Genomic DNA, 18,249 nt, shown 5'->3' on the forward strand with positions numbered 1-18,249 from the left:
CTGCTTATGGTGAAATGAGCAAATACAACGTGAACCTGAACTAAAGCCAATGCAAACTTTGTTAAAGTTATCTAAACAAAACAACGGCGGACCATTACATACACTGTGTTGTTCACAAGCGCACATTACTTTCTGAGCTCAAAGTTAATGCAAAAGAAAATAGAGGTACAAAGTAGTGGGGTAGTCATTCTAAACCTGTCTCTTTCATTCAATGCAAAGAAGAAGAAGAATCATGCCATGTGGCTTGTAAATATAGACATTTCCTTGACAACAATTCTGCAGAACTGTGGACTTCTGATCCCTGATCTTGTGCTGTTCTTTCTAACTTTATTTGCAAGAAGCTTTGGATTAAAGGTTTTGCTAAATGGATTAAAAGTCAATGTCAAGCCAAATATTCAAGTAATAAAATAAATTATAAAACAATTCACATTTTTCAATTTAACAGACTAATAACTCCCTTATCATTATTGGGAGATAAAGGTATTTCATTTGTGATAAGCCTACAAGGTGATAAGCCGTTTAATCCTCAATTGAAAAGGTATTGCGAGAATGAAACCAATTTGTATCCATTAAAATGTGACGGAATGCTACTCTATCTGAAGGTCCTCTCTCAACGAAGTGTCGATATGAACTCAAATGCTTCTTTGTGCCAGACACTTTTTCAGCCAAGACATCATTTGTCTACCAGTGTCTACTCATCACAAAGCAGGTTTGAGGTCAAAAACAGCATGGTGCCCAGGCACGTGCCTCAACACAGGGGACAACAGTCTGAAATTGAAAAGAGAGAAGTACATTTTTCATCCTGGCCACAAAACCATATTACCTCCTGGTGGTGTTTCCCACAATGGGAAGCCAGGCACTGCTGGGTTTTTGTACAAGCAGCAAAGAAATGGGCCAACAAGCTTTACTTGTCTGACTGATGAGTCTGTGAACATCACTGAATACTTTTCTTTTGTATCATCTAATGTGGTGTGCGGTTAGCTGTGTTAGCAAGCTAAATGTACACGTTGGCTGAATCGGATCATCACACGACAGTGTACTGTAATCTCAGAACCCGCCAAACTCTTAATGAGTTAATGGTAAATGGACTGCATTTATACAGCTCTTGTCTACCATTGGGGCACTCAAAGGGCTTACATGTTTGCCTGTCATTTACCCATTCACACACACACAGACTCACACTCACTTATGGTTGCCAAACTGCCATGTGCTGGCCTGCCCATCAAGAGCAACATGGTGTTCAGTGTCTTGCTCAAGGACACGTTGACATACGGCCAGCAGGCATCGGGAATCAAACCACCAACCTTGCAATTAGCAGATGACCCTCTCTACCCCCTGAGCCATTATTAAGGGTCATCCCTTTATGTGGAATGACTGTACAAATGTGTCACTTTAGAATTGAGTTGCCTGCGTTAAGCCTTTGCTCAATAGTGTGTTGTTTTGTACAAAAGCAAAGCACAAACTGAACAATGATTTCATGAGACAGACAGCATGACTTTCATTACGTAGATACTGCAGTAAAGTTAAGAGTCAAGTTTGACTGTATGACATCATCTTTCCAGACAACTAAAGTACTTATGAGAACTAATGTTCCATAGCATTCCAGAGATCCTAATGTACCACCTATAATGTTTGGTCATCTGGCCTAATCAGGTGGGTATTCGGGTCAGGTAATCGTGAGCAGAATACGAAAAAAAAACCTTATCAACCCCTAGAGATGAAGGTGTTTGACAGGGGGTGTATCTACAGTCCACTGTTTAAGGGTCATAGAGGGAGGGGGCTGTACCAGTCGTGGAGTGGAGCTACAGATCTGACTTGGCAGGGGTGCCAACACTTTATGAAGGGCACAGAGGGCGATCCGTGTCCCCCTCACTGCTCCAGCGTGGACCCCTGAGTCCTCTCTCTGCCGCCCCATCATGAAGTGTTGGTGGGGGAGGGGGGCTTGTGTACGACCCCTCCCCCGCCACACTAACGTCTTGGAGCTGGTACAGGCCCCAGCACAATGGAACCCAGTCTGAAAGACTGAAGAGAGATGGCCCATTCCCCCCACCTCCTGGTGATGTTTACCAGAACTCCGCAGCACATGAAAGGGACAAAAAGAATGTAGCTTGTTGGAGTTTGCGGCCGTTGACACGCTCTCTGCCTTCTTTATGTGTTTGAAATGTGAAGGACGAAGCCTCATTCAGGGTGGACGAAAGGTACTTTCGTTCAATGACAGATCGTGACCACGCCAGTAGTCTTGGTTTGTGCGTATTGCACTGTTTGTGACACAACTGTCGCAGGAAATCAGCTAATTAAACACAATGGGAAAAAACGTTGTCATTCTTTGGAATTTCTTTGTCTGGTGTGGTCGGATTAAAGTTTGTTTTCTTCTTTCACTTTATAAGCGCAGCTAGTTCAGTCAGGGCAATCCGTTCATTACCACACCTGTGTTAGCCAGTACAAGCCCATTGGGCCACGTCTGACGGCATAAGACGGCATTAAAAGGCCGAGCGGATACGCACACACACGCACACACTCACAACGGTTGTTGTATGATCAGTGCTGCTGCCGCCCTCCACCATCCCCTTCTCCCCCATGCTGTCTGGATGTTCTATCCATCAGGGGGATTATATCTCTGTTGTTCCCTGCCTCATATGTCATGTTTGTATGTGTTGCATCGGAGGAGAAAGGGAGTGCTTCCCTTGGATCATCCACTCCGCCAAAGTCAAACCTACATGTCCATGTCATGTAACAATAAATGCTCAAATCGAATACGCGATTGTCTTGATTGAAATGCATTCTCACAGCAACACAGCAAGTGGGTTTTCGATGCACACTTGCGAATGAAGAAGGCTGTAAACTCATGATCAACGTCTCAGATTCAATGTCGGATTCTTTGATTGATCGTTACGATGGTGTGTCAAATCTCAGCGTGTCCAGAAGGTTCTTCTCCTTTCCAGCCCACATGCACATGCAGTACAGCGGGACGCTTCCAAATAGTTTCTTGAACACAGGACACACTGTGCGCGGCAACACTGGCAAATACTCACCTCACAACCATGATGTTTGGAGTTTCAGACAAAAGTTGCAAGACAAATACAACAAATACACTTGCTGGAAAATCTTTGTTGGTTCATGGGAGGAAAAATAGAATCCGATGTGGCACTGGTCAAGAAAAGGTTGTAACAAGGTGCTGCAGTCAAAGGAAGTGTCGTTTTTTATTTCTTGTTTTTGAGAGAGAGATTTTGACATGCCATATTCAACTATAATTTACGATATTAATGTTTCTATAATAAGCAGATAAAAGAGTGCAAACATCTCTATGAAACAGGGATACATATGATCATGCAGTTTGATGTCAAGTATATATCATATAACTATCTCTCACAAATGATCCAGACTGACAATGGTCTAGGTCGAGGGCAACTCAGACCTACTCACACATTAACTTTCACCTACTACAGATACCATCACCCCCCCACCCCCATCCAACGCCTTTGACTGCTTGTTTCCCCTGGGTGGCTGGCGGGTCTATGTCCAGCGCCTTGTGGCTGCAGATCCAGATGCTGCTTGTCTACCCCCCCATTGCCGTTGCAAGTGTTTGTAATGTTGTGTTGTAAATGTTTGTGGGCTTATGTGCTGAGGTTTTTGCCTGTTCCCACACTGTACTCCTCTAGGAGCATTGTATGGGGGTTGCCTTTTTCTCTCCTCCTCTCTCCTCATGTTATGCTTTGCTGTAATCTTTCTAGTGGGCGCCTCTAATGGCTGCCTAGGTAGGCTCTCCTGCCAAAGTAAATTCCGTGTCTGTGCAAACTTTCATGGCCAATAAACATAAATTTAATTCAACAATGTCAGCTATGACATCAATCAATTTAAAACATCAACCCTTTTTTGTTCGTTTCTTGTTCAATACTTTTGTGTTCCGGGTCAAAAGTGACGGCCCCATTATAGCTGACTATAATTCCATAATAATACATATATTATCAACTCATGTTGTGTTACATCTTTTTAGCAACTTAAGTTCTTGCAGACATTACAAGTTTTAAACGTCCTCATTGACACAAGCGTATGCAACTCGTTTTTGAGTGAAAGAAGCATCGTTTATGGATTATTTTGAATATGTGCGCTTGGATGTTGGTCCGATCCATCTCCTTCCAGTTGTCTTTGTAAACACATCTACCCTCCAAGTTAGTCATGTTTATGACTATGGTTTCACTGGACAAAGGAACACTTTGAAGCAGGATTTTATGTCATTAACCCAGGAGATGGCATATCTGGTTGGACCTGGGGTCATCCTGATGACATTTTCAGTCGACCGTCGACTTTTCCACTCAAGTGGTGATGAAGAACAAACCACAAACTCCCAATGTCACAACCACCTCAGCAGGGCCCTCTTCCTCATCACTAGTTGTTCACTGTTCAACACCGGTTTTCCCTTTGTCTGGATCATAGTCTGTGTGTGTATGTATGTGTTTGTGCATATGTGTACTCAAACACACGTGCACGTTGGGTCTGGGAGGGTAAGTGTATCCATCTGTTTCATGGGTGTGTGCCTGAACAAAATGTAAAACAATGTTTTAGTCTTACCCATTCATTCGAATGACCGGTCATTTTTGACCGGGAACACCACAAGTGTACAAAAGTTAAATTAAACACCAATAGTTCTTTGAAATTCTGAAAAAAAATGTTTTGGCTGTATGTATACCCTGTGTGGACAAAGTCATGAACCTTATGGCAATCAGAATAAATTGACTACATTTTTTCAGGGAGAAAACTTGTAAATCCGTCACGTTTAACCAGAACTTAACAGGAGGGATAATGTTTCACAGCACAGAAGAGACAGTCAGTTGCCAAACTCAGTGTCCACAGCAGTGCAACATGTGTTACAGCACGACCGATACACAGCAGTGTAACAGGTGTTACAACACGACCAATCCACAGCAGTGCAACAAATGTTACAGCACAACCAATCCACAGCAGTGCAACAAGTGTTACAAAAAGCAGTGCAGCAAGTGTCACAACAGCGGTCTATGCAATCGTCTTCTTTGTGACAGGCACAGGAGCAGCCCTCAGGACAGGAGTCGGCACACTGCATGCAGACGTTGTCCTCCTTCATGGATGAAGTCTCTTCCTGCGGGGGCGAGTTCTCCTCCTGTATGGATGATGTCTCCTCCTGTATGGATGATGTCTTCTCCTGTGTGGATGAGGTCTTCTCCTGTATGGATGATGTCTTCTCCTATATGGATGATGTCTTCTCCTGTATGGATGATGTCTTCTCCTATATGGATGATGTCTTCTCCTGTATGGATGATGTCTTCTCCTATATGGATGATGTCTTCTCCTGTATGGATGATGTCTTCTCCTGTATGGATGAGGTCTTCTCCTGTATGGATGATGTCTTCTCCTGTATGGATGAGGTCTTCTCCTGTGTGGATGAGGTCTTCTCCTGTATGGATGATGTCTTCTCCTATATGGATGATGTCTTCTCCTGTATGGATGATGTCTTCTCCTATATGGATGATGTCTTCTCCTGTATGGATGATGTCTTCTCCTATATGGATGATGTCTTCTCCTGTATGAATGATGTCTTCTCCTGTATGGATGAGGTCTTCTCCTGTATGGATGATGTCTTCTCCTGTATGGATGAGGTCTTCTCCTGTATGCATGAGTTATTCTCCTGTATGGATGAGGTCTTCTCCTGTATGGATGATGTCTTCTCCTGTATGGATGATGTCTTCTCCTATATGGATGATGTCTTCTCCTGTATGGATGATGTCTTCTCCTGTATGGATGAGGTCTTCTCCTGTATGGATGATGTCTTCTCCTGTATGGATGAGGTCTTCTCCTGTATGGATGAGGTCTTCTCCTGTATGCATGAGTTATTCTCCTGTATGGATGAGGTCTTCTCCTGTATGGATGATGTCTTCTCCTGTATGGATGATGTCTTCTCCTATATGGCTGATGTCTTCTCCTGTATGGATGAGGTCTTCTCCTGTATGGATGATGTCTTCTCCTGTATGGATGATGTCTTCTCCTATATGGATGATGTCTTCTCCTGTATGGATGATGTCTTCTCCTGTATGGATGAGGTCTTCTCCTGTATGCATGAGTTATTCTCCTGTATGGATGAGGTCTTCTCCTGTATGGGTGAGTTATCTTTCATGAGCATGGCCTCCATCATAAACGTTGTGGTTCTGTTGAGGAAAAAATCGACAGTTCAAATGACCTTTTGTAAATCACAGTAAAAACTTCATTCAGGGAGTTACAACGTCCAAAGCTAACCTCACTGTTACTGTAAAGCTACTGGCTGCCAGAAAATGAGCGCATGCCATCCAGGTGTCAGTGATGGATGCTTGCCTTTGATAGGCCGCGTGACCCCTGTTGGCGTGGGTAAGTGCCCCTGCTGTCAGGGTGGTGGCCCCTCACTGCCAACCTTGCCCATGGGGAAGGTGACCTTGAGTGTAGCCTCGCTGGCAGTGATGGATGGCGCTAAGAATGCAGGCTTCACCTGTCATTTCGTTGGAAGAGGAGGAAGAGAAGCCCCGTTGGTGCCCAGTGTGTCCATGCTTTCATGACTCTTATTACTGAACACACTTTCCCTTGCTTTGCTTTCACTGGGAAGTCTGTAAGAGACAATTTTGTTCTTGTTCTTTTGCAAGTAGCAGCTTTGTGTACGACACCAGTGGTGTGGCGCTTAGCATTTGAGACTACACTTTAGAGTTTGATCTGATGAATGGACAACATGCCGTGTGTCAGGAAACCAATCGATGCAGCGCATTGGAATTGACCCACAATTCTAGAGATTCACACGGGCTAACTCTTCTAGGAGTATGGTGCTTCCTGTCAGTGTGAATGAGCATTATCTTAGTGCACATTGTTGGCTAGAGTGTTGTGGAAGATGGATATTCCTTGGAGCAAAGTCCTTTAAACTGTTCATTAACCCTGGAGGTATCCTCCGGAATCCTTCATGAAGAAAGTGTGCCATGAAACAAATCGATTTACAGTTTTTCAGGCCGAGATGAAAAACTATCGTGGTGTCCTCTGACACCTATAATTTGATGCCTGTACACCTGCAATGCAAAGCAATTACATGTCATTTGTTATAGCCGAACAAACGTCTCAAGTGTCAATTCATTGTCATGCTAGAGCCTGAATGGATTTCTCTGGGAGGTACAAACTCTGGAGGTACTTCAAAAGCTGGCTTAATTGAAAATGGTTATTTTCCCAGGTTATTGGGTTTCTGAGTGGAAATGTACTCTGTCATTCCTCAATGCTTTAAACAGAAAATCATCACGAAATTAAATGGAGGGAAGAATCATGGCTATTAAATGCTCTTATTGGTGAACTCCTCGTTTGCCCTTGAATGTTCCAGTCGCTTCTCCTCTCGCTCTCCCTTTTCGACGGCTTTCCTCACTCATCATTTCTATTCATCACCTCTGTTTTTCTCCACCAATTTCTTTCTTGTTCCCTCAAGTCCAATAACATCATTCCTCACATCGGCCCTCTCTACAACCTCTTCCCTTCCTCCATCACTCTCCCTTTACCTTCACTGCACGCCTCCATTTACACACACAAACACACGCACACACATACACACACACACTCTCTCTCCTTTACACACACACAAACACAAACATTTCCCAACCAACCCATGTGTTCAGCAGTGTGACACACACTGAACACATGCATCCTTCTCTCTCTACCCCAATCCCTCTCTCTCTCTCTCTCTCTCTCTCTCTCTCTCTCTCTCTCTCTCTCTCTCTCTCTCTCTCTCTCTCTCTCTCTCTCTCTGTCCCTGTCTCTCTCTCTCTCTCTCTCTCTCTCTCTCTCTCTCTCTCTCTCTCTCTCTCTCTCTCTCTCTCTCTCTCTCTCTCCTGTCTGTTTCCAGAACAGAGACGATGGCAGGCCCGACAGTTAAACGGCTGTCAGACATGCAGATGTGACCTTGTTCATCCCTGTGGGCTAGTGGCAGCATTAAAGTGGGCTATTACGCCATGGGACTCCATTATCTCTCAATGGAACAGTGCAGTGAAATAGCAGGGACTTCTCAATAGACAACAGGTAGGGCTGTGATGGCCTCTCCAGTGCAGGAATCTGCAGCCAACTTATGTAGGGTGGAGGAATGCAGTTACAGTCGTTTGCTTAAAGATTTGGACTGTCTTCTGATCCAAACAATGGGTATGTCTGATGATATGAATTGAATTAGCCTTACCTTGGTGAAGACTGTAGACTCAGTGTTGCATGAAATATATTTCTTTCACGTCTAGCTTCCTGTTTGAAGTATAGTGAAACTAAAAGTCACTATGAAGTGAAGGCTAAAGCGGAACAAATCAAATATACTTCCTTGTTGTGAGCACAATCCCCGAGAACAAGATGAACCACATGCCAGTGGTTTGGCTTTGGCATGCACCTGAACTCAAATGAAACGCACCTTTTACGTAACAAGTGTGCCATTCCACCCTCCCCACTCTGTCATGGACGTAATTGGATCTATATCTCTTCCTCCGACCCCCCCCCCCCCCTTTACCCCGCCCACAACTTTCAAATCCCTCTGGACCAGTAGGAACATGATTACCTCTCATTAACCTTACTATGATTACGGCCAACAAGGAGAGGTCACGGAAGCCCGCGTGTAATGCAGTCAGGTATGAAATCCCTCAACACCCGACGACCTTCAATCCTTCTCAAGCCATCGACTCCTCCGTTTCCCACTCTCCGGAGAACCCTCCACTTCCACCTCCACCTCCTCCTCATCCTCCACCCCTCCTCTTCCCCCTCCTCCTCCTCCTCATCCTCCACCCTTCCTCCTCCTCCTCTCATCCTCCACCCCTCCTCCTCCCCCTCCTACTCCTCCTCCTCCTCCCCCCTCCACCGCATCCTCTTCTTCCTCTTCCTCCTCCACCGCCTCCACCCCCCCCTTTTCCTCCTCCTCCACCCCCCGCCCCTCCTCCTCCGGGAGCCGCTTAAGCGTATTGAAGTGTGATCAAGTTAAATGGCAGGCTATTGGACTCAAACAGACATCTTCAATAACAAGACAACTCCCCCCCCCCCACCTCCTCCAAGCGCCCGCCTCGAATCTCCAGATGAAGCGTTGAGTAAGAACTCGGCTTGCTGCTATTACATTGATTGCTGACGCCCCCCCTGCCCCCCCCCTCTCCCCCCCCCCCCCCCGCCCTCCCTCTGTCTATCTCCCTCTTCAACTCCTGGCGTGGCCTGGGTGGGTTCAGCACTTCCTGTTCACGAGGTCTCAGTCTGAGAGAGGCTCTTCCAGCCCCCACGGATCCAGAAGGGGGCCACCTGCATTGGCACGCAACAGCTTCCCCCCCACCCCCCAGGCCTACAAGATTGACCAGGACTCTCGGCTGGGGGGAGTGAGGGGACGTGGCCACGGCAACCCTCTGGCTGGAGTGGGGGGGAAGCGGTGTGTGTGTGTGGGGGGGGGGGGGGGGAGGATGAGTTATGTAGGCGATGACGGCCGCCACATAAACCCCAAGCCACTCCAACTTTTTTTAATTAGGATTGGCAAGCCGGTGGGGCCGGGCCGTCATATTTTACCAGCCACCCCCCATCCCCCCTTCCGCCCCCCCCCCCCCCCACACACACACTCGCCCCCCGTTTTCTGCTGGTCCCTGTTGGAACTGAATGGCCTTCAATCACGGCAGTGGTGATTTTTATGGTGTAACACTGAGAGGGGATGGACCGCCTGGGCCGGTGACGGGGCCCTGATGGTGAGCGGGTGGGTGGTGGGGGCGTCGACTGATGACTGGAATTGAATTGTTGGCACCAGACTTTGTGTCAAATTCTGAAGTCACGACCTCCTGATGCTAATGCATGTAGTGCTCTCTGTCACACGACACCACCGACGCGCTGGCGGCAATTTGCAGCGTTGCCATGTGCTTTGAGAAGGACGGAGACTTAAAGATGAGTAATGGGTTTGATGAAAGGACCGTTACTCAAAAGTGCTACTTCAATCAATAAGTTAAAGGGTTGTAAATTCTGCTTGCTTACAGAACCATGACCACCACAACCTTGAATCTACTCATGCACAAACAAGGTTTGGTCCTGTTGGATCTGGTTTCTCGGTAGCCTTGTGTTACACATTTATTTACGTGACAGACGACACTGATTGACTAAATAACAGCCATTTGTATTCGATTCACCGGACTAGTCCCTCCTACGTGTCAGGTGAGTGCATCATCATGCTCACCTTATCAGATGCAGGTTTGGGAGCCGTCGGCATCACCACTGTGTTGGATCGTGTTTCTCGGAAGATCGACAAGGACGCTCAGTCTTTGTTTGAAGCAAATACAAGTAGATTTCTTCTTTTCGATACGGGTTATACACAGTCAGTTGCACAAGCACAAGCTTGTTTTATACTCAGAAAACATCCGCCCCTTTCTAAACTTAGTTGTGTTGGAAGATAACCTGTCAATTTTCCTCTCTGCTTCTTGTCAATATTTGATATTCCATGGGGTCCGGCCTGACATTTGACATGTTCTCATGTCCTAATTTGGTTACGAGTCCCTTGTTACTTGCTTATCAGTCATAACAGGCCTCCAAAGCCTGGACCAGAGTTCAGGGTATGGACACTTCCATTACCTTCCATTTAGATGGATGAAATGTTTTCCCAATGTCAATCTTTCTCTCGAGGATCTCTCCCAGATCAGCCTGGTTCAGATAAAGGCAGACAGGGCTTATTTAAAGGCAGTCGTGAAGGATCTAAGGGTGGTCAAAACTCTACTCCAACAGTCCCTTCTGATGCCCTTTGTCCTGTTACAGCGGTGTGGCCATGTTGTCCTTGTTTACTTCAGACGTTACTAAATACATTCAATACTTTGTGCATCATGGGGTTAGAGTTTTGGTGTCGTTTGAATTTCCTTTCTTTCTTTTTTTAAAGCTTCAGAGAGGAAGAATATGATAATTTGCAGCAGGATGATCGTCAGGTGTAAAGGGCTTCATATATAATATAGACCTAGCAATGGCAGGAATCATAAACGTGAACACAACAATAAATTTTTTGTGAATAATATGGAAATGTGATCTCATCTTCACCCATTTGTATCGCATCTTTACAAAGTCTAGGCTTTCCACGAGCACATCTGCGTAGAATGGTAAAAAAGGCTATCAAAAGATGCCTCGTCCCAGTCTAAAGCAGTATTTAGACCCGAAAGAGGACTGATACTGTAATCACCGACTTGGCACAGAATGCTGCCTATTCAAAGACACAATCCCTATTCACCGGGTGAAAGCACGTGGCCATGGCAGAACCACGGTCCATTCAGCGTCGAAGCCCTCTGAATAGCTCTACGTTACCATGCCACCCTCCGAGACGATCAACACAGCACTCATGACAATGAAGAGGAAGAAAAGTCCGCCTTCCACTTCTGTCGTGGCTGGAGTTAACTGTCCAAAGGCCCTCCGGATGAAATACAGCACTTATGAATCCTCAAGGTAATGGAAAAGATGCCGGGTTGACAGGATCCATAGACCCTGGTACTCTTTCCCCCCCACCCCCTGGTCCACATAAATATAACCTACTTCTGCTTTACCACATAACCCCCCCCCCCCTCCACACACACACACACACACACATCCACCCTGGCTGTATTTAGGTGGCAGGAGTCATCTTGACGGATTGAAGCCCCCCCCCCCCCCTCCTCCTGATTTACGACCCGTCGGCGTGTCCACTGCAGGAATTCAATTAAAAGAGGGGACATAAATAGAAACAGAAATGAGCGCGTGTCTTCAACCTTCCACTCGCCTGTTTATCCCGCAGCCCTTGGAAACGGCATGGAAATGCTCACAGCGCGAGTCTGGGAGAGATTACAGCTGCGCGGTAGCCAGGTTTATTGTGTTACAGTTCATCGAGGGCGGGGGGGGGGGGGGGGGGGGGGGGTGATGGGGAAGAAAACAAGACAAAGAGGGAGAGAGCGTGGATGAAACTTTGGACGTCGTCGACTCAAGTCGAGCGTCTCACTTGCCTTTCCCACGTCGGTAAAAGGGGGTCATTATTTTTTCATACTGCGGCGAGCCAGACGAGAGGATACCGTGACGGCGCGGAGCGAGATTAATGATGCACATGTTGCCGTGGTCCCGGCCACAACAGACGCTCAAAAGCACCGCGCCGCCACGGGGGCGCGAGACAGACGCACCTTCCTTTCGCGAGCAAGAAAAAAAACCTCGACTCGTTCGCTCGCTGTTCACCACCTCCACCAGTCCCCCCCCCCCCCCCCCCCCCCGCCCGCCCCCCGTCCCTCCCTCTCTGCGGTCTTCCAGTAGGTCGCTCGAGACAACCCGAGAGTTGTGATGCTCAACCCCCCCCCCCTTCACCTCCGCTCCCCTGCCCCCCCCCCCTACTCCAGCCCCCCCAACCCCCCCCCCCCCCGCCGCCCTCCAGCTCCCAGTTTAGCCCTGACCTTTCCCTCCCCCTCACCTCGGAGGTGAAACACCGACCGGCACGAAAAAACAGGAGCTACTCGGGAAGGACAAACTCGGTCCCAACGGGCTGCAGCTTTCTGTCAAATTGCCTGTGTGGGCCTGGCTCACAATTAAAGTCAGCGTCGGGTGCCCCCCCCCCCCCCCACGGAGGGGCTCTCCGCTTGACGCACCTCTGATGTATTTTTAGAGCCCCCTCGCAGATGCGCCCGCAATGTAAAACAACCCTCATCATACATAATACATTGGCCCACGTTCACTTCCTATAAAAAGGAAGCAGGTACACATCGTTTGTTTCCTGCATTCGTAATCTGCCACTTTTCAATGATTCTGTTCTCTCCCCCGTGCAGGTTTTTGTTCACCCACCAGCTCTCCGCGTTTGTGACGTTCTCTCCCGGATGCCCTTGCTCGACGAGGACTTCCGCACGCGTAGACGAGGTCGGGTGAGCGCTTGTCTTCGTGCCTACCCTGTCCTCCTACTTAAGAGGACACTTTATTTACACGGGGGATAAAAAAGAAACATCAACATGAGCGTACGGGACTGAATTAGGCCGGCCATTGATGTGCAGGTGTGAATCCCATCATTCATCTTGACTGATGCCCATAGGATAGGGGAGGAGTCCAACAATCACAGGAGTACACATTTCCTTCGCTGAATGATGTGTCATATTGAAAATTCACACATATCACAGTGACATTTTCACTCAAAAAGAGCGGTAATGAAGACCCCATTGTAAGATTGCTGAGGCGACACGGGGGTCACATTTCTGCCGTGATTCATTCTTTTCAGGTTTGGCTATTTTGCGCTGATTGTACTGCATGAAGAGCCAGACTCCAAACCCACTACTCCCACTGCTGCCTCAAGGCTGTCTCACTAACCCAGCTGGCACAGACCCCCTACATTTCCTCAGCTGCCCCAATCATACACACACACTCAAGCGCTCGCTCGCTCGCACACAGACGCGAGGGCCAGGGTCGTGTTGGGAGGCGGTGAGGGGCCATTTCCTGCTTTAATCGCTGCGCAATGCGAGCATCTGTTGCGGCCCTATTAATCAAGGGAGAGGTGGGCAGGGGGGCTTGCCACTTGAAATGAAGAGCTACACATGCTGGAACGTCACACGAAGCCCTGGCGTTTTGGGCTAAACCGTGTTCTTCCGTCCTCCTCCGAGGCCTCCGCTTGTTAGCTTAGCGCTCCTCCTCGCTAGCCTGACACAGCCGGCTTCGACGGGGGTCCAGGACCGTCTGTCGGTTGGCGTCACCCCGCGACCCGCCGAAACCAAGATGGAGGCCGGCGACACCCCGCCCGTGTGTCGCTTTTAACTCGGGAGTTTGATACGACAATAACGCGTTGCTCTTTCTGCCGCAGGTGCCCCTGGAGGGTTCTCTCTGAGTTCATAAAAGGATGACTGATGTCAGAAGCGTTTCGCTTTAAACGCAATCTGGTGAGACTCACAGCCGGCACAGATGGGATCTCTCGACATCATTTCAAAGTGAGTGTGTATGTGTGTGCGGGGGGGGGAAACATGTGTGTATATGAGGGAGGGGGGGGGGGTCATCATCCCCTCCTGGTCTGACATCACAAAGATAACGTGTCATGCTGGTTGGTTCGAGGCACATTGCGTCAATGTCGGTGTCAACATATGTCGCGGCAACCCAAGAACGGGGCCTTTGAGAGAGACAAGGACCCTGGCAGGAGATCTCCCTGTCAACAGCTAGCAATCTGGACGATGAAAGTGGACTAGATCAGTGCCTCAACATCAGTCAGTCGGTTCAGAGTCAAGTGGTGCTCGGGAGTTGTTGAATCCAGCTTGAACTCTGACTGCCCTCATTATCAGACACATCAGATGCACCGGAAGATCTGATCTTGCTTACTGGGTCGGCCAGCCGTATGCAGTCAACACAATCAGCGCTTTCACAAACCGTGCCGTATCAGCGATGGCGGCGAAATGGACGTTTTGATAGCTAAATTGGGCACGTCTGAACAAGTCCTTATTTGCAAAGATCAACCCGCCACTCAGACTTTTGTGGAAAACTGGGGTTGCAGACAAAGCGATGACAAAGGCGCTGTGGGATTGAACACGGTGTGGAGTGGAGCGGAGGCGATGGACAGTGTAGTACTTTTTGGGGGCGAAGTGGGGGTGGGGTGGTGCAGGACAGGGGCGTGTCCAGACATTTTTGATGGGGGCGGCACAAGGGGTGGCCCGCCTCTAACTGGGCACATAGCCAATCATATTTTAAGATATTGGGGTGGCCAATCAGATTTCAGGGGTGGCCCGAGCCACCCTAGGCCACTCCCTGAACACGCCAGTGGTGCAGGATGAGGGGTGTTGGTGAAAAGCCCCTCCATCGTCCCCTCCTCACCCAGCTGTCACGGGCTGACAGAACACAGACAAGAGCCATTTGTAACCATTCATGACAACCTGTGACAAATGTCCATCAGGAAGGGCGGACTGTGATCAGCTGCAGAGCATGAGAGGACACCGTTGGCCTGCCAGCAGACAGGAGAAGGTGCTTTCTGGGGTGGGGGGGTGGGGCGGGCCACGACAGGGAACCGTCATTGTGGGCAGAAGAAAAAAAAAAACGGAATTCTCTCAGTGTTTGTGTCGGTGACACACCCTCAGAAAAGGATTTGTAACCACCAGAGCCCCGGTGACATTTTCTGCATCCGTGGTAATTTTAGTCTGCACGTAGGCTACCAGAGAAATGCAATTAAAGGCAATCTGTGGGATATCTCTCTGGTGGTTTAGGGAGAACATCTTAATAAGGCTGTCAGATGGCAGCGCACTAACATATCCACCAAGGAGTGGGAGGGGGTCGTCAACAACGTATAGTTTTGAAAATGTGTGGCGATAGTTGATGGAGCGAGATTGCAGGGGGGGTGACCAGTGCCTACAGTGACCAGTGCCCCTGTAAAAATGTCCCTGGCCCCCCCTGTGGCCCCCCTGAGCTGACTGAATATGTTTGTTTTATTTTTTTTACGCATTGTTTTTCTTCTAGCTGTCAACCCATTACGTAAGACCCCTGTTGTAAAACGTCACCTTTAGCTCTTGAATTGCGTCATGTCTTTTTTTTGAAAGACCAAATGTATCTAATAGCATTGCAAGGCAAGACAATGGGATCCATTGGTTATGTAAATGTACCAGATTGCCAGATTGTACATAGAGTGTAACTTAAAGTTACTTATTGTTCATCTATGTACACTTATAGTGTCAGACAAAAAGTCAGACAAAAAAAGAAAAATACAGACAAATTAGGCAAAACGGTCGAAAGAAACAAGACCCCTCGAGGTTGTTTTTTTTGTTCCGGAACAATCAACCTAACAAAAAGTCAAAGAACAATAGGGTCTGAATAGAACCCTCAATAGCGTTCAAAGTCGCACAGTTACGTCGGGCTAACTGCAACAATTGGTCGGAATATTATCCGTCTGGCTTTAGAAACAACTAAGCTCCGTTCCACGGACGTGCAATTGTCTCGCCCGTCGGCACTCCGAATGCACGCCCACACCTCGCCGTAGCTGACTCTCCATTTCTCAGCGGGCCAAAGCACGAGGGATGATTTGTTTACTTCAGTTGAATGCAGACGTTTTCTGTGTTCCCTTTAGACACAAACACTGCAGTTCGCCATATTGATTAGCAGACACCTTTGGGGGATGTGAGCCGATAGTTAAGAATTCTGCACGGCCCTTTCTGATGAAAGTAGACGGCCGAGCATGTATAATCCATACACATGCTCTGAATGATTTATGAACAATTATTTGGGTATGGAACCAATTTGTTTCATTACACGCTTTTGTTTATTTATTGAGCAGTGGGGACTATGTAAAAAATTAATAGGCAAATAATTGCTAACAAAGCTCGACTTAACGCAGTCAGCTCAGTGAAATATTGCTTTACAAAGTGATCCTGAATTACCTCATGTGAGCGGAGCAACATTCCCAGCAGAATCAGGAATTATTAAAAATACCTCACAGGGCTATTAGAACACATCATACACCCCTCCAACTGAAGCATCACTCAGGGATTGTGGTGGTTGGTATTCCAAAAGAAATTGGGTGAAACCAGAGAAGGGATACATTGGATCGCGAAGTGCAATGCTGTCTGACTGTTGAACAAGGCGATTACGGTGGGTTGCGTCGCGGTTTGGTGTCGACCGTCTCCTCGGGGGGCCGTGGAGGAGGCGGAGGGCATGAAGGCAGCGGGCGAGGTTGAGGCGTGTGAGCACATTTTTTGTCTATTGAGACCAATAGAAGGGGTGTTTTTTCTCTGAAGCTTGCCGTTCCGCTATGTGTCTATGTTTCGGTAGCGCCGCATGTGCCACGTTAAGCTTCTCAGAGAGCTGCCAATCCCCTGGGGAGCTGCTCGGTGTGACGGCACCCCGGGCAACGACCTGTCTGGCCCCACGGTGGAGCTCTGGGTCCTCTGGCCGTGGTCCGATCCCGTCCCGGCGCCAGCCTCCTCTCTCATCTCCCTCTCTTCGACACTCCCTGTCCTCTCTTCTCCCTCCCTCCCTTCTCTCCCTCCCTCCCTCCCTCCCTCCCTTCTCTCCCTCCCCCTCTCCGGTGACTCGGGAAGGAGCCATTAGTGGACGGAGCCAGTGGAGGGATGAAAGGGACAGATTAAACCTCTCTTCTCATCCGCCACGGTCCAGACCTTATCCCTCAGTCCTTCCTCTCTCGAACCATATTCAAATAAATTCTTTTAAAGTGTGGATGACCTTTAAGGGGTTTTGAAAGAGCTGGCTCCCACCATAAGGGGAGGGGGTGGGTGGGTAGGGATGGTGCAGTCATGTATTTGATACCCTTGGCTGTAGGCCCAGGCTTGGGCTTTTGAAAGGCTGGTCAGCTTTTCTTTTTTTCATGTATTGACATCAAGGTATTGTGTAATGGCTCACTTTTTGGTGGTCTTTCTTCCCGACACAAGAAGAGAAGATGTACACTACCCATCATTTCAAACTGTTTTGACAGGAGAGTTAGCAATCTGACCTTTGGTACTGAACTCGGTCGCAAACGGAGGAAGTCCCAGTTCAGATGGCATTTAGAAGTTGGAAGTATTCTTACCCAATGTAAAGTTTGTTGCCAGAGATGAAGCCTAGCACTTGAACGCTATCAGGAGGATAAAATGTTCAAAAGCTCATGTGCGTGGAATTCTCGGCACCTGCGCTCATATCTTACTTACTGTTACCCTCCCCCGATCACAACTCGACATTCTGGAGTGTCCCTGGCCTCGTTCCATCCAGGTCATGTTTTATTATCCTGACACAAGTCTTATCTTTGGGTCACTTACGGTGAAATTAAAGTGGATGTGGCCTCGACTCATCTCCACCCAAGTGCATATTGGTCAGACACTTGTCGAACGGTCGACACTGATGTGACCGCATAAACAGGAACAGTAAAACCAACCCTCTTCACTGTGTTTCTCAAAGGTACAAATATTTTGTTCATGCCAAACCCCTACACCACTGGTGACTTCAATGGAACAAGGAATGAAACGTGGTCAGAACCCATCTTTTAGCCCAACAGCCTCCTCTCCATTGCAGTTCCTTCTCATCTGGCCAGGGAATAGGGTCAGCTGTCCTCCCTAGGCTTTGCAGTAACTGACATGGAATTAAATTGGAGTCATGCTCAGCTGGCCTCGTCTCCCACCGAATGGCGTTGTTGTCACTCGGTCTGGCCCGGGTTACGCTGCATGTCTATATGGTAGAGCTGGGCATCAAGGACCTGAATGTCAACTGCGTCCCTTTCGGTTCAAGTGTTTCCCCTTTGCGGTTCTCGGAAAGGGAGCTTGACATTAGCAAACTTGATCCCAAAGGTTACCAGTGATGTCACAAAGAGAA

General features: G+C 48.1%; 1 protein-coding gene across 1 annotated transcript in view; it reads left to right on the plus strand.

The window, feature by feature from the left end:
- Positions 1 to 3,739: 3,739 nt before the first annotated feature.
- The window catches only part of LOC124475834, a 58,559-nt gene continuing 44,049 nt past the window's right edge, over positions 3,740 to 18,249 (plus strand). The window contains exons 1-3 of the mRNA XM_047032675.1: positions 3,740 to 5,882; positions 6,114 to 6,173; positions 12,768 to 12,860. Of these exons, the coding sequence (XP_046888631.1) occupies positions 5,076 to 5,882; positions 6,114 to 6,173; positions 12,768 to 12,860 (960 nt within the window). The 5' untranslated portion in view covers positions 3,740 to 5,075. The remainder of the gene's footprint in view (positions 5,883 to 6,113; positions 6,174 to 12,767; positions 12,861 to 18,249) is intronic.

This window comes from Hypomesus transpacificus, chromosome 13 (assembly GCF_021917145.1).
Source record: "Hypomesus transpacificus isolate Combined female chromosome 13, fHypTra1, whole genome shotgun sequence".
Taxonomy (NCBI): Eukaryota; Metazoa; Chordata; class Actinopteri; order Osmeriformes; family Osmeridae; genus Hypomesus; species Hypomesus transpacificus.